Source organism: Pogona vitticeps, chromosome 2 (genome assembly GCF_051106095.1).
Source record: "Pogona vitticeps strain Pit_001003342236 chromosome 2, PviZW2.1, whole genome shotgun sequence".
Taxonomy (NCBI): domain Eukaryota; kingdom Metazoa; phylum Chordata; class Lepidosauria; order Squamata; family Agamidae; genus Pogona; species Pogona vitticeps.
This window is the reverse complement of record NC_135784.1, coordinates 69,339,605-69,355,702: the sequence shown is the minus strand read 5'-3', so window position 1 is coordinate 69,355,702 and position 16,098 is coordinate 69,339,605. Positions and strand designations below refer to the sequence as shown.

General features: G+C 43.8%; 1 protein-coding gene across 14 annotated transcripts in view; it reads right to left on the bottom strand.

Moving 5' to 3' along the window:
• The window catches only part of WNK2 (WNK lysine deficient protein kinase 2), a 168,758-nt gene extending 152,893 nt beyond the window's left edge, over positions 1–15,865 (bottom strand). For 12 of the 14 annotated variants that reach the window (XR_013541698.1, XR_013541699.1, XM_078385345.1 and 9 more), the window contains exons 1-2: positions 15,728–15,865; positions 13,373–14,410 (exon numbers count right to left, since the gene is read on the bottom strand). Coding sequence is in view for 12 of the 14 variants with exons in the window: in XM_078385345.1 (XP_078241471.1) it covers positions 13,373–14,383 (1,011 nt within the window). In the remaining 2 variants the exon portion in view is untranslated. Of the gene's footprint in view, positions 1–13,372; positions 14,411–14,512; positions 14,817–15,224; positions 15,293–15,727 lie in introns of those variants that run through there. The other 2 variants (XM_078385351.1, XM_078385346.1) reach the window with 2 other exon arrangements.
• Positions 15,866–16,098: the final 233 nt, after the last annotated feature.

Genomic DNA, 16,098 nt, shown 5'->3' with positions numbered 1-16,098 from the left:
TGTTACCACCACATAGTCCCTACCACAAATTCTCTTTGTATTTTGGACAACAATAACAACAACAAAGGGACAAAAATGGTTTGATGTAACTGTGTCTCTCTTTCTCTCAAAGAGAGAGGTCTTAGTAACAAGCAAGATGAGGCAAGAATTAGGTATAACTGCCCTACTTGAATTGACATAACCCCGCTTTTTCCTGTGGCCATCATGCAGTGACCTGCAGTTACTTTATTTTTTAGTTAAATAAAGTAAGTGACATAGCGAAGCACCAATGCACTGTCTACAATTCTTGGTAATACTGTTGCAGCTGCAACTTCAAATGTTCCCCTCAGTTTTACAGTACTAACATATTTAGTGATGAAGAGATAACAACTGCCCTACTTGAGAAACTTGGCCCATTCCATCAAGAATATTTTATTATTTTATTATCTAAAAATGATAATGTTTTCGTCATATCTGATATTTTAAGGAGCTGTAAGAATAAGAAAGACTCTTGTTGACAATTTCAACATGCAGGAAAGTAGGCCTCGCATGAACCACCTCTAAGAATGCTTCACACTTTGATTTTTTTTACCATGTTTATGTATTCACCAAAGGAGCATACTCCACTGTTTTTAATTTCAGTATGATTTTTCTTCTTCAAAATCAATAGAATACCAGCTATGCTCTGCCCCTCCATTCCTCAGCTCACCTCCCACCTTTCAAATTTCTCTCAGATTTTAATTCTCGGTTCAGCCCACGGCCTACTTGAACTGACTGGCATTCAGCTCCCTTATCTCCTGAGTTCTCTTCCCACTTTTCATCTTCCTAATGATTAGATTCCCTCTCTGCCCATACTTCAGGAGATGCTAGACCCTATATAACATTTCCATGTCACTGGATTTCACTTCCATCAATTATGCTGTATTCTGGAGCTAATAATGTGTACAACATTTCCATGGAATGCCACAGCATCACAGGAGATAATCTAAACAAGCTAATGAAAAGGAAGTGCATGTCAGCGTTCACTATAAGTTGTTTATAACACTTTCTCTTTGAAACTTTTTGATCTGCTGATTTCCATGGATATCACAGCTAAAAATCAATAATATACTAGCAGACTTCTGCTTGCACAATGAGACCTTCTCATCCTTCCCTATACAATCTTCTGCAACAACCCAAACCCTGTCCTGGAGGTTTTTCCAGCTTCACAGAGCAGTTTTTGACCACCAGTGACGGCTGCAGAGAGGGACTCACTGCCTCAGTCCCAATGAAAGTAGTTCACTATCTACTCCCCCTTCTTTCTGAATAACTGTTTCTCTTTAGTATCTCTTGCAGCAGAATGTTTCTTAAAAGTCCACCCTGGTGCTGCCACTGAGAGCTGATACTTTATTACACAAGAACATGATCTGTATGAACTGGCATCATTTTTCATAAAGATTCTTAATATGATTAAAAAAAAATTCCCCATGCAAGTGGATAAAGGGACTACCAAGAGTCTGTAAGAATATTTTAGTTGCAGGGGAAGCTGCACAGTGGGATATTCCCATCATGTTCATGCATGGCATGCACAGTACATGTTGTGCATAGTGCATTGTCTCCATGTAGGATTCAAGGGGAATGCATTCTTTTATATCCACTAATGGCTGCCACCCTCTAAATGCCCCACCAGCTACTCCATCAACTGGCACTCTTAGAGATTTTGCCAAGGTTAACATTTTGCAATTTAAGTAGCCAAAATATCTATTTGTTATGAGATACTTATCCATGTGTGGACTTTTGGTCTGTCACTGGTAGGAGGGTTCTGTATGTTTCAGATAAAATAAAGTGTGTTTTATGGCACAGAGAATGTGACACTGTTATTGCCTTTTCCTTCACACACAAAAAAGGAAAGTGTTCTTCATATGAAGGGAAATTTCAACAGGAATTTCAACTATTGATGGGTGCTAGATTTAGATCTAAGCTTTCTAAGACTAGTTCCTGCAGCTTTGTGACTGCATGACAGCATTGTCTGCCAGATATTAGACATGCCAATTGCTTGATAAAGGATGGTTTATTTACCAGACTCACAAATACAATCTCAATCATGTATTATTCTCAGCCAAAAATATCATGTGTTTTCAAACCCATAACATTACAGTACTTACTTTATTCATTACATTTATAACCCTCCTCCCCATTCCTGCAACTTATATAGCTCATCAAGCCAACATATATAGTCATCTCCTCACAGCAGCCCTGTGAGATAGGAAAGACTGAGACAGTATGCCTGACTCAAAAATACCCAGCAAGTTTCATGGCAAAATGCAGATTTCAAACAAAGTCTCCGAAATCCTCGTCAAACAGTACAATTACACTAAACGAACTATGCTAGGATTCAAAAAATACAAAACTTTTTTTAAAGTAAAGACATGTAAATCAGTGTATTTTTAGCATATCCTTGTATTTCTTTGTAAAGAAATATTTATTTACACATTTTTGGTATGGTGCTTGATGTAACAAATGTATACTTCCTGCATCCCTCTAACGCACCCTTTGGATTAGGGCCAACACTGCAGTGTAGCAAGGTTAAGCAGGCTGCTTTAGGCAGAGGAAATTGGTGGGGGAAATTAAGACAAAAACAGGTATATATGTGTCATGGTGAGACTTTTAAAAATGTCAACTCTACCATGGAAGAGGGCAAGAAAATATTTTGGGCCAGTACTGCAGTGAGTTAATATGACAGTATGACAGCTTTCAGCTAAATGCAATATTTTGATTCTGGATGAGTAATGAGAAGCCATTGTTGGGAAGACATGCAACCAATAAGTAATGTGAGCCCAGGATTTACTACCCATTCAGTTGTTTCTGATGCAATAAGATATAAAATCCCCTTCACAGATTGCTGCCTTGTCATGGCAAAGGGCTTGAGTAACTCAGAGAAGCAATGGGCTATGCCATGCAGGGATACCCAAGACGGACAGGTCATAGCAGAGAGTTCTGACTGAACATCATGCACCTGGAGCAGGAACTGGCAAGCCACTCCAGAATCTTTCCAAGAAAACTCCATGAACAGAAACAAAAGGCTAAAAGATATGATGCTGGAAGATGAGCCCGTCAGGTTAGAAGGCGTCCAACGTGCTACTAAGGAAGTGCAGAGGACAAGGACAAATAGTTCCACAGTTAATGAAGTGGTTTGGCCAAAGCCGAAAGGACACACAGCGGTGGACACGTGTGAAAGTGAAAGGAAAGTCTGATGCTGCAAAGAAAAATAGTGTATAAGAACCTGGAATGTAAGATATATGAACCTTGGTGAGTTGGATGTGATCAAACAGGAGATGGCAAGAATAAACACTGACATCCTGGGCAAATTAAAATGGATGGGAATGGGTGAATTTTAGTTCATCAGTGAACTAAAATGGACGGGAATGGGTGAATTCAATTCAGATGATTATCATATCTACTACTGTGGGCAAGAAGCCCATAGAAGGAATGGAGTAGCACTCATAGTCAACAAAAGAGTGGGGAAAGCTATAATGGGATATAATCTCAAAAATGATAGAATGATGTCAATACGAATCCAAGGCAGACCTTTCAACATCACAATAATCCAAATTTATGCACCAACCACCAATGCTGAGGAGACTGAAATTGACCAATTTTATGAAGACTTACAACACCTTCTAGAACTGACACCAAAGAAAGATGTTCTTCTCATTATAGGGGATTGGAATGCTAAACTAGGGAGTCAAGGGATAAAAGGAACAGCAGGTAAGTTTGGCCTTGGAGTTCAAAATGGAGCAGGGCAAAGGCTAATAGAGTTTTGTCAAGAGAACAAGCTGGTCATCACTCTTTTCCAACAACACAAGAGGTGACTCAACACATGGACATCACCAGATGAGCAATACCAAAATCAGATTGATTATGTTCTCTGCAGCCAAAGATGGAGAAGCTCTGTACAGTCAGCAAAAACAAGACCTGGAGCTGATTGTGGCTCTGATCATCAGCTTCTCACAGCAAAACTCAAGCTTAAACTGAACAGAGTAGGAAAAACCACAGGGCTACTCAGGTATAATCTAAACCAAATCCCTCATGAATACACAGTGGAAGTGAAGAACAGATTTAAAGAACTAGATTTGGTGGACAGAGTGCCTGAAGAACTATGGTTGGAAGCTTGTAACATTGTACATGAGGCAGCAACAAAAACCATCCCAAAGAAAAGGAAATGCAAGAAAGCAAAATGTCTGTCCAACGAGGCCTTACAAATAGCAGAGAAGAGAAGGGAAACAAAATGCAAGGGAGATAGGGAAAGTTACAGAAAATGGAATGTAGAGTTCGAAAGAACAGCAAGGAGAGACAAGAGGGCCTTGTTAAATGAACAGTGCAAAGATAAAGAGGAAAATTATGGAAAGGGAAAAACCAGAGATCTGTTCAAGAAAACTGGAGATATTAAAAGAACATTTTGTGCAAAGATGGACATAATGAAGGACAAAAATGGTAGGAACCTTATAGAAGCAGAAGACATCAAGAAGAGGTGGCAAGAATACACAGAAGAATTATACCAGAAAGATCTGGATGTCCCAGACAACCCAGATAGTGTGGTTGCTGACCTTGAGCCAGACATCCTGGAGAGTGAAGTCAAGTGGGCCTTAGAAAACATGGCTAACAACAAGGCCAGTGGAGGTGATGGCATTCCAGTGGAACAATTTAAAATCTTAAAAGATGACGCTGTTAAGGTGCTACATTCAATATGCCAGCGAGTTTGGAAAACTCAGCAGTAGCCAGAGGACTGGAAAAGATCAGTCTACATCCCAATACCAAAGAAGGGCAGTGCCAAAGAATGCTCCAACTACCATACAATTGCACTCATTTCACATGCTAACAAGGTTATGCTCAAAATCCTACAAGGTAAATGTCAGCAGTATGTGGACCGAGAACTCCCAGAAGTACAAGCTGGATTTTGAAGGGACGGAGGAACTAGAGACCAAATTGCTAACATGCACTGGATTACGGAGACCCAAAGAGTTCCAGAAAAACATTGACTTCTGCTTCATTGATTATGCAAAAGCCTTTGACTGTGTGGACCACAGCAAACTATGGCAAGTTCTTAAAGAAATGGGAGTGCCTGAGCACCTTATCTATCTCCTGAGAAATCTATATGTGGGATAGGAACAGTTGCAACTGGATATGGAACAACTGACTGGTTCAACATTGGGAAAGGAATACGACAAGGCTGTATATTGTCTCCCTGCTTATTTAACTTATATGCAGAATACATCATGCGGAAGGCTGGACTGGAGGAATCCCAAGCTGGAATTAAGATTGCCGGAAGAACTATCAACAACCTCCGATATGCAGATGATACCACTCTGATGGCAGAAATTGAGGACAAATTAAAGAACCTCTTAATGAGGGTGAAAGAAGAGAATGCAAAAAATGGTCTGAAGTTCAACATTAAAAAAAAAAAAAACAAAGATCATGGCCACTGGTCCCATCACCTCCCGGCAAATAGAAGGGGAAGATATGGAGGCGGTGACAGATTTTACTTTCGTGGGCTCCATAATCACTGTAGATGGTGACAGCAGCCACGAAATTGAAAGATGCCTGCTTCTTGGGAGGAAAGCGATGACAAACCTAGACAGCATCTTAAAAAGCAGAGACATCACCTTGCCGACCAAGGTCCGCATAGTCAAAGGTGTGGTTTTTCCAGTAGTGATGTATGAGAGTAGTGAGAGCTGGACCATAAAGAAGGCTGACCGCCGAAGAGTTGATGCTTTGAATTGTGGTGCTGGAGGAAACTCTTGAAAGTCCCCCGGACTGCAAGGAGATCAAACGTATCCATTCTAAAGGAAATCAACCCTGAGTGCTCCCTGGAAGGACAGCTCCTGAAGCTGAGGCTCCAATACTTTAGCCATATCATGAGAAGAGAAGACTCCCTGGAAAAGACCCTGATGTTGGGAAAGTGTGAAAGCAAGAGGAGAAGGGGACAACAGGATGAGATGGTTGGACAGTGTCACTGAAGCAACCAACATTAATTTGACCAAACTCTGGGAGGCAGTGGAAGACAGGAGGGCCTGGCATGCTCTGGTCCATGGGGTCACAAAGAGTCAGACATGACTTAATAACTAAACAACAACAAGAATATGTAATGCTTTTCAAGGATTACATGAGGATGATAAGGGCAAAATCAAACGGCATAGTCTCTGTTTTTGCACCCAAACTGATTCTTCTTCGCATCAGTTCTTTGATGGAAAGTCATACATACTTTGAGTTAGTTTGGTTACATAAGCCCTCAAATAATGAAACAAACAACTATTTTATTAATCAAAGGTAAACTAATTCTATAAGAGGTTTAAGCTAATGCTGAACAGGTTTTGGAAAACAAGATGGAGGAAGGTCAAAAGGCCAACATTTTCCTAATAAGATTTCCTGAGAAGTTATGGTTAAGAATTCTTGCACTTGCTTAACAGATGCTTTATTTCCATGGAGTCAGAGCAAGCCCAGACTGAGGACCAGAGTAACTAATTTACTTCCAAATCCAACACAGAATTTGAAACAGCACTGTAGCTAGAGGTGTCCGTATTTCCACATATTGTTCCATATCTTCTCTCTCATTTTCAGCTATGCTCAGAAGCAATGAGCAGCAAAATAGATCAATCAATGGATACACACACACACACACACACACACACACATTATATATATAATAATATCATAATAAAATAAATAGAACTTATGGAGGAGTTGACGCACCAAATCCCAACTGATTCAGTGAGCCTACTCTAGTGCAACTTACCAAGCAACAGGATTTCAGCAAATGAGTAGTAAGCTTGAATCTGCCTCCCAGATTTATAGGTAGAATAACACCTAAGACAATATATACAGGTGGAAGTGGTATTTATTTTTCTCTATTTGTCTTTCTTTGTCCTTTATTATGTATAGTACTGACCATTGTACAAAGGATAAGACACAGAGCAGTTTAACTTTCGTATATTGGGTTTGGGGCTTTTTCTAATACAGTATGTTATATTAATTTCTGACTAGTAGAATCAACATTTAATTTCGTAGCTAGAGAGAAAATGGATGGTTATACAATACTCATAAAGCCATTATTAAATTTAAATACCTGTATCTTCTAACAAATTTAAGTTTCATATTTTTGAGTTAACTTGTGTTGATAGGAATGATCTAAATCATTATTCAAAAATATATAATATTTTCTTATGGTTTCAGAACATGAGCAGAACGGCGATGAGGAAAAAAAATTGAACTCGCAAACAAACTCTCAACAGAATTCCACTGCTGCTAAAGAAAGAAGAGAAGACAATGGCTTCAAAAGTTCTTCCTGCCTTCCTGCCTCCTGATCAGGAGGACTGGTGGACCTCACCCTCACCCCTACCCCCGGAGCCGCACCAAAGCTGGTCACAGGAGAAGTGGGAATTAAATGAAACTGCTACTTCACTTCTGTTTTGCAGTGCTGTTCTCCATTTCAAGACATTTTTCCTGCTTAAAGTAAGGAAGCATTTGGCGCCACCCAAATCATGGAATTGAATACATAAATCACAGTCCCAGAAGCAACCGTGTGCAAGCCCTATTGAACCCATGCATGGCCACCATTTCACAGAAAAATGTTTATGTATCATGTTAGTCCACCCACCCACTCTTGCCCCCTCCAGTTCATGATCACCCACGTGCACTCTCTGTTATGAAAACCTGCACTCTATTCATTGATGAATCAGCCTGGAACTATTTTAACAATCCAGCTCAAATGAATACAGAAACAATAGGAGCCTTAGTCAACTTTGTCTACTAAGAAATCATAAGACTGACAAATCATAAGCACCAGTTTGCATAAAGCTACTTTAAATATGAGTTGCAATGAACCAACACAATCCTGTGTATGTCTATGTTGAACTTTTTTTTCCCTTTGAATTCAGTTACAATCACTCCCAGGTAAAACTGCAGCAGACTGCAGTAGCTAAGAATGACAGGTTCTTCAATTTCAATTTTTATAAGACTGCAGTCCAGTGTAACTGAAAGCCTCACTGAACGCAGCGCAGGGATTGTTTTTCAGTAACCACACACAGGATTGAGTTTCACTTAGCCTTATGCAAGCCTCAACTTCCATAGGCCGGGGGGGGGGGGGGGGGAGAAGAGCAATTAGAATACTGACCTCCTTTGCAGGATTGTTGTGAGGATTACCTAGATAATGTATCTGCAACACTTATACTAATCATTACTCTTCTCAAAAGACTAATCTAAAAGAGAATCATTAATCTGGAATTGCTGTGCAATCATGTATACACATACAGGAGAAGAAGCTCCACTGAACTCAGTGGGGCTTTTTTCTGAGCAAACTCTTTCATCAACTGAGAAAAATCTAAAGCAATGTGCAAGAGACACACAGAAATGTTCCAATGACTCTAAATAAAGAAAACAGAAGTGGCAGCCAAGGAAAGGGTACAACTTTGTCCTTTTACAACCATGATTTTGAACATATCCTTAATATTGCATAATCCAGCTATCATAAAATCTCATACAAACAAAGTTTGTTAGTTATTTGCTTATTCCATACAGTCAGAAGCTATATTCTGACATGAGGAGGTCCAGCTAAAATGCACACTCATGACAGTCCTGCTGTTATTTCAGCTACTTTTCACTTCACATTTTACATTTCTTTAGGCACAAAGAAAACATTTCACAGGATTTTGTAAAATGAATGTGTTCACATAGATGCACTTTTCCCAGACAATGCACTGTGCACAAACACACAGACACACAAACTAGGATTGTATAGTTCAGCAGCACAGAATAGCTTATGTATGGATTATTTTCATTTATTTTTAAAACTACTGAATATTAAAGCAGTAACAACATGGCATTGTCCCTTTTCTCCTTAAGGCAGAATACAGAGCAGTAGGAAAATACCAAGCATTAGCCCAATTTAAAAATTTCTAAAACATACAGGAATCTCTACACATGTTGTTGCTAGACAGACAGCATCCATCCATAACTCTCTTTGTAACAACTGCATGACCATGACAGATCAATAGGAAACCATTTCACATTCATTCATTCATTCAGAGTATTTCTATCCTGCCTTTCTCCCCAAAAGGGACTCAAGGAGGCTTTAAAAGACAATGCTCAAAAACTAAAACAACTAAATACACAAATATTTAAAAAGAATTAAACAAGTATTTTATTAAAAACAGTAAATAAAAGCAGTATCAAAATATATGTAAAACAGCAGAGCACAACAATCCATTTATAATTCCCTCTCAGACTACCAGTTACTAAGAGAAAGCCTGCCTGAAGAAAAAGGTCTTTGCCTGCTTGCGGAAGGACAGCAAAGATGGGACCAGCTTAGCTTCCTGTGGGAGGGAGTTCCAGAGTCTGGGAGCAGCAACAGAGAAGGCCCTCTTCTGTGTCCCCACTAAGTGCACCTATGATGGTGGCGGGACGGAGAAACAGGCCTCCCCTTAATGCCTGAACAGGCTCATAGCAGGAGATGCAGTCTTTTAGATAGCTTGTACCCATTTAGAGCTTTATTGGTTAAAACCAGCACTTTGAATTATGCCCGGAAACAGATCAGAAGCCAATGGAGTTTCTGTAACAACAGGGGAGTTTTATGTTCCCTGAAATCAACCCCAGTTAACAATCTGGCTGCTGCATTTTGGACCCTTGAGTTTCCAAATACTTTCTAAAGACAGCTCCACCTAGACTGCATTACAGTAATCTAGCCGAGCTGGAACTAGGGCATGTGTCACTGTGGCCAGATCAGACGCCTCAAAAAATGAGCACAGCTGGCACACTAGTTTTAACTATGGAAAGGCACTCCTGGGCACTGCAGAAACCTGGGCATCCAGGCTCAGAGATGAATACAAGAACACCTCCAAGTTGTGCACTTGTGCTTTCTAAGGGAGTGTAGCACCAATCCTATTCCTTTTTTGGAACAGAGAAGAATGAGCCCTGTTACTGAGTGCTGGATAGGAAAAAAAGGTCTTGCATTTGAGCTATTATTGTGTTACTGAACTACAACAGTTTGGACTACTTAGATTTTAAAAGCATTCTCATTGGCAAACACAGAGCACTAAAAGTTACAATGTGAACAGAAAAAATATATAAAGTAATTCTCACTTCTCTCCTCTGGTTCTCCACTGTTGGAAATGTATTCAGTTAGCTATGACGCTTAGAAGCTGCATTCAGATGTGATGCTAAACTGTGGATTATTACTATGTGAAAAAGGCTAGATGAATACTGGCCTCACTGACCGATTTAAAAGCACAATTTATGGCATTCCGGGGTATAGTTGAATGTAACTTGCCTGGATAAATCATAATCAAAGCTAACTACTCTTACTATTATCACCATGGTGCCAAACCACAGTTAGTGGTTTTTTGTTTTTGTTTTTTTTAAAAAGAAATACTTCCAGGCCCCTACACCACACCAGCAATATCAGAGGAAGAGACAAAGAGGAAGAGATAGTTGAAAGATAACTCCCAGGATTTTTCCCTGGCATTAAATTCTCCTCTACGTCCTTACAAAGAAAAGCACTTTCTCAAAAGGATACTCTAAAGGGGGCAAATACGCTGATACCCTTAAACAACCAGCCCTTAGGTATGAGTGTGAAGTATTTAAACTAGCTAATGAAGAAGTCAGTTCTGAAGCAGACCCTTTCAAGTGGTTTGTCACTGAAAGCAAACCAAGCAACACAGAAATATTTACCTATCAAAACAAAGATATTTTTTAACAACCCATGATCAATGGGACCTTATCAGGCAGATATAATAAGCACAGTATTGGAAAATACAACAGTTGGTGAAGCAATCCCTGCAGGACACTTTTACGGCTCACTATAATGTGATTAATACATGAACTTGCAGCAAATATGGAACCAGTTTGAAATTATAGGTAGGTGAAGGTTATCAAAATACAGTTAACAAAGGTTCTTTTCACAACACATACAGCATTATTAAAGCAGATTGAGACATTCTCATGCTGCTAAGAGAAACTGTGCATTGGACATTGGAGCTGTGTATATACTGAAAACACAGTGTACCTAGAGCTGGCCTGAACTTCTAAGGTAGGAAATATTTTCATTTCAAGAAGGCAATCTGCTGGGGATCATGGACTGGTAGGGGGTGAGGTCAGAGCTTTGACATTTACTTTTAAGAAAGAATAATTATTCAGTTAGTTATTCCTTGTTCTTTATTTTTATTTTCATAAGTTCTTATTACTGGTAGACATTAAGATGTCCCACATGTTAAGAAAATGGGTTAAAAAGTTTTTAGGGAAGGGTTGAGAAAAAATGAACACTATGGAAAGAAGTGAAGGTACTTTTCCATGAAAACTAACACTGAAATATAATGGTCTTTAAGCTGACACTACTTTTAAGGCTGGGGGGTGGAGTGGGGGGTTGTTCTGTTTTCTTCTGTCTGGATATTTTTTTACAACCATATGGCTGGGTTTTTTTTTCAGCTAATGAAACTGATTTAATGTACATTTAATACGTTTTTAAAGAAGCAGAATCTAAAGCATAAGACTTTTGTTTAAACAGATGATCTTATAAAATTAACCAAGCAGTTCGTTATGTCCTCCCACATTGTGTAACAGCATTCAGATCTGTAAATCAAATGATTAATCGCTAAACTGAATGAGATACAGTCTTCTTCTCCAATTCCATTAGCAAATTTTAAGTTGCCTCACTCTAATAATGCAGCACATCATACATTTCAGTTGAGCTTACAGTATAACCTCTGTAAACTATGGCACTGAGATTAAGAACTGTGTTTTTTCATGTTTCTTTCCCCCCCCCCCTCAAATATTTTAAACAGTCATTCTGATCGGCAAAAAAATTAGTCTGGCCAATACACTAAATATGTAGTGAGACATTATAAGACTGCTGCATGACAGGGCATGGAAGAGAAGCATTTAGTGATTAGAATGATGTTCGTCCACTCATCATTCAACCATACTGGAATGAAAAGCATGCCTGATTTGTTGACTGCAAACTTCACAGAGGCATTTGAAGCAGGATTTGAAGCCTCTGCCCCATACCATTCACCAGCCATTGTTCCCAGGCATCATGAGGACTTTGGAGGTGGGGGGTGGGTGACTGGCTACTTAAATCAAAACATGACTATCTCACAACCAGTTCCTACAATCACAGCTAAATATATCACTCTAAACCCAATATGCAGCAACAATGGGCAAAGGAAAAACAAAAATGGACTGAGAGACTCACAACAGACTTTTTTTCTCTCTCAAATATTTACTAAAGAAGAAACAAATCAATTGCAAATAAAGGAAAAGGCTACGAAAAGCATCTGTTTTCCCTAACAGAGGAGAATTAGACTCCAAAAGTTATTTCACTGCCTTGCTATAGCATTTACATAATGCACCACCAATAAATGCCACTATAGCTTTGATTTCAGAAAAGAAAGAAAAAAACCCTGACTATGTGCCAAGCCTTCAGTTTGGACAGAGGCAAACAAAACTAATTATTTTCACGAGTTAAACAAGAAAGCTTTTTAAAAGAAAAGAAAAAAAATAGAAAAAAAGATGAAGGAGAAATCATTTAAAAAGTGAACAATCAGTTCCTTCATTTAGTGGACTGAGCCAAATAACACTAATAACATTTCAATTTCCATTCCTTAGAGCCATTTTAAAGAGCAGGATAGCTGAGTGAACAGTGCAAGCCTATCTATTTTCTCTCTCCTAAAATTCACAATCTAAACAAATTCCACTGTGTCTATGGGGGGGGGGGGGGAGAATAATACTCCCTATGTTATGTACTTTGAAATAAATCCCACTGAACTTGAAGTTAATTTCTAAGTAAATATACATAGATCTGCTCTGCAGAATTACAATTCTATGCCCAGCCATTCTGAGTAAACCCTATCTATCTCTGTAGTTGTCTCTACTTCTGAGTTGTCTTGAACTGAACTGTCTGTGTATCATTTTCTACAGTTAATATTTACTTCTGCAAGCTAAAATAACCTTGAACAGTGACAAACCGTATTTAAAAGAGTAACCATTTTTACTTTAATTCAGTGCTACATATCAAATTATGGTCTAGAATCAGAGCAGGAGGTTCAACACACTCTTAACTATTTGAAAATCCTTCTGGCAGATGCACATATTGAACAGATGATTTAAAAACAAGGAGGAGGGTTAACTAGGGAAAGGAGCACAAATCCAGAGCCGAGGGGGTTAAACCTAGGAGGAGTGTGTGCCTGTGTGCACATATGATGCGGGGAAGGGTTGGAACCAATGAAAATACGGAGCTATAGTTAGCCCCAGGGAGGATAAGCTACAGCGAGACGATTCCAGCAAAGCTCTGCTACATGACACACGCACTTGGTCCTGAGCTGCTAACGCCTTTAAGCCCAGGCAAGAGGGGAAGAATTTGGCTTACCTGAAGTTCGCACCAAGCCACTTCGACCCAGGTTTCCGTGTCCAGCCCCTTGTAGACTGTTTTGAACGACCCTCTTCCCAGCTCAATATCGAACTTCAGAAACCTGCCATCGGGGGAGGTGGCCACAGCTTTCATGTCGGCCTCCTCCTCCTCTTCCTCGGCCTCCTCTTTCTTGGACTTGCTCTGATCTTTGGAAGAATCGGGTGCCTCTTTTTTCTCTGCATCCTCTTTGCCTTCCTCGTTGGAGTCACCTCCGCCGCCGCCGCCGCCGCCGCCTCCTTCTTCCTTGGCGTCCCCACCTGCCGCCAAGGGACTCTCAGCGGCCACGCCAGCTTTGGCCTCGGCCGTAGCAGAGGGGGCGACGGGGACAGGGGCGGCAGCGACTGCGGCGGCAGCAGCAGCAGGCTCTTCCTTCCTGAGCCGCGTCTCTTGCACCACCGGTCTCTGTCCTGCTTTTGCTCTCTCTGCAATTATCCGCCGAGTTTTGGAGATGAGGATGATCTTTTTCTGCTGTGCAGGCTCCGGTTCTGCGGGCTCGAAGGGGGCCTCCTCCTGGTCGGACTCCACCACGCTCCTCCGCAGGAAGCGCTGGTGGACCATTTTGGGGTCCTTGGCGTAAGGCACACGGGGGAACAGGGCGGGGGGCCCGGCTCTGCCTCCTCTCGGCATTGCAGCGGGGTCCGAGCCAGCCACGCTGCTGGTGGCACTGCCGCCGCCGCCTCTCCCAGGTCCATCAATATTCAAACCCTTCCCACCCACAGGAGCAAATGATGCTGCTGCCGCCGCCGCCGCCGCCGGCGGGACCCTGGCGGGTTCTGCAGTTCCGGCAGCTGGACCCCGGCTGCTCCCACCACCGCGGCCAGTCCCAGCACCTCCCCCCCACCGAGGTGCTGTCCTGGCATCGCCCCCAGTTTCCATTACTGCTGAACTTTCCGCTGCCACTGGAGAAGGTGCTGCTGCTGTCGCTGCCGGAGAGCCTGGCCTCGCTTTGTGGGTGTCATCACGGTGCATCCTTGTGCGGAAACTCGAGCAAGCCACCTGCGAGGCCAAACAAGACAGCAGAAGGCATCAGAGAGAGAGATGTCACTCATTCCCACCCCCCACCCCCGGGCCTGGAGAAAGGCTGCGGCCAAGGTCCACCTCCACTCCACGCCGCCGCGCCACTCCCCCTTTCCTCAGCCCGAAAGGCACACCAGGGGTTCCCAACTCGGGATCGGGGATGCCTTCAGATCTCCTCCTCTTTCCTTGTTTGCGGCCAGAGGCAAAGAACGGACAGGAAGCAGAAGCCCCTCGTCTTCCTTTCCTTGCCTGACAGGATGATTGAGGGCGAGGGAAGGGGCGCCGATGCACGGCTCTTCCCGAAGGCAAATAGCGAGATGATCGCGCTCCCCTTTCCTTGTTCGTCCTCCGCGCCTGAGGTCCCACCCCGCCACCCTCCTGGACACCGTTCTCCGGTCACACAAGGTTTCCCCACTGCTCGCTTTTTGAGAACCGCCAGGCTCCTGCCCTCCAGCATCCCCGCCCCCTTCGTCCAAAGTCTCCCTCGTTCAGCCAGGTCTCCTTTTGAAGCCCAGGCCGGGCTTTCTCTCCCCACCCCGCCATCTCTCCCTCCCCCGCGCGCGCCCCCCACAATACATACACGCACAGGTTTTTAAACCTCTCTCTACCCCCTCACCTTCCAGAGGTTCCCCTCCCTCCCAAGCGCCCACAACCTGTCTCTCCCTGCCGCCCCCTCCCTCGCCTTTGCCCACTTCAGTCATACTGCAGCTCCTCCATGGAAAGCCATATTGAGGCTGGGGAAAAAAGGAAGGGGGGGAGGGGAAGAGAGAGGGGGGGGGGCGAAGGCGGGTACCGCGAAGAAAGCCCGGCCGGGCCCCCCGGCCCTGCTCCCTCCGGCTTCGTCCGCACGAGACAAGCGGGGATGACAACACGACACCCAACCCGCCCCGCCGCTCCCTCAGCCACGCACCCCACGCCCCTCTCGGGCTTAGAGGACAGACGGGGGGGAGGGCATCCCTAGGAAGGCTGGGGCCGGCAGCCTCCGAAACGCAGGCGGGCAGAGGCGTCGTCCGTGGGAGCCTCCGGAAGGTGCCAAAGGCAACCGAGAGCCCCAACGCGGGGACGAGGGCGGGAGGGGGTCTGAGCCGAAGCGGAGGCGGTGGGGTGGGGACTGGAGGTGGGGAGCGAGGGAGAGGAGAAGGCCGGGGGGGGGGGGCGCCTAAGCGGCGGTCCGCTCCGGGGAGCTGCTGCAGCCCAGAGCGCCACACACAATGGGGCGGCTCACCTGCAGCGGCAACCGGGCCAAAGCGAGAAAGAAGAAAAGGCGGCACCACCATCGCAAGAGCGGCTACTTACGCGGAGGAGGAGGAGGCGGCGGCGGCGGCGCAGGGTCCCCCATGTTCAGAGCCGCCCGAGGAGGGTGGGGGCCGCCGGGGGTCAAAGCAGCAGCGGGTCCCCTCTTCCGTCTCGGCGCATAGAGCCCCCTTCTCCCACCCTCCCTCCCTCCTTCCCTCCCCGCTGCCTGAACCGCTGCGTCTCTCGCCTCGTCCTTCCGGGTCTCCCTCTTCCCTCCGCGGCGGGGGGCAGGAGCGGCCGCGCGCTCTCCGGAGACCTTTCCTCAGGCGCGAGAAGGGAGCCCCCCCCCCCCGCCGTCCGCGCGCGGGGAGCACAAGCCCGAAGACGACACCTCGCGCCAGGCGCGCGCCCCTCCTCACCGCGGCCTCCCC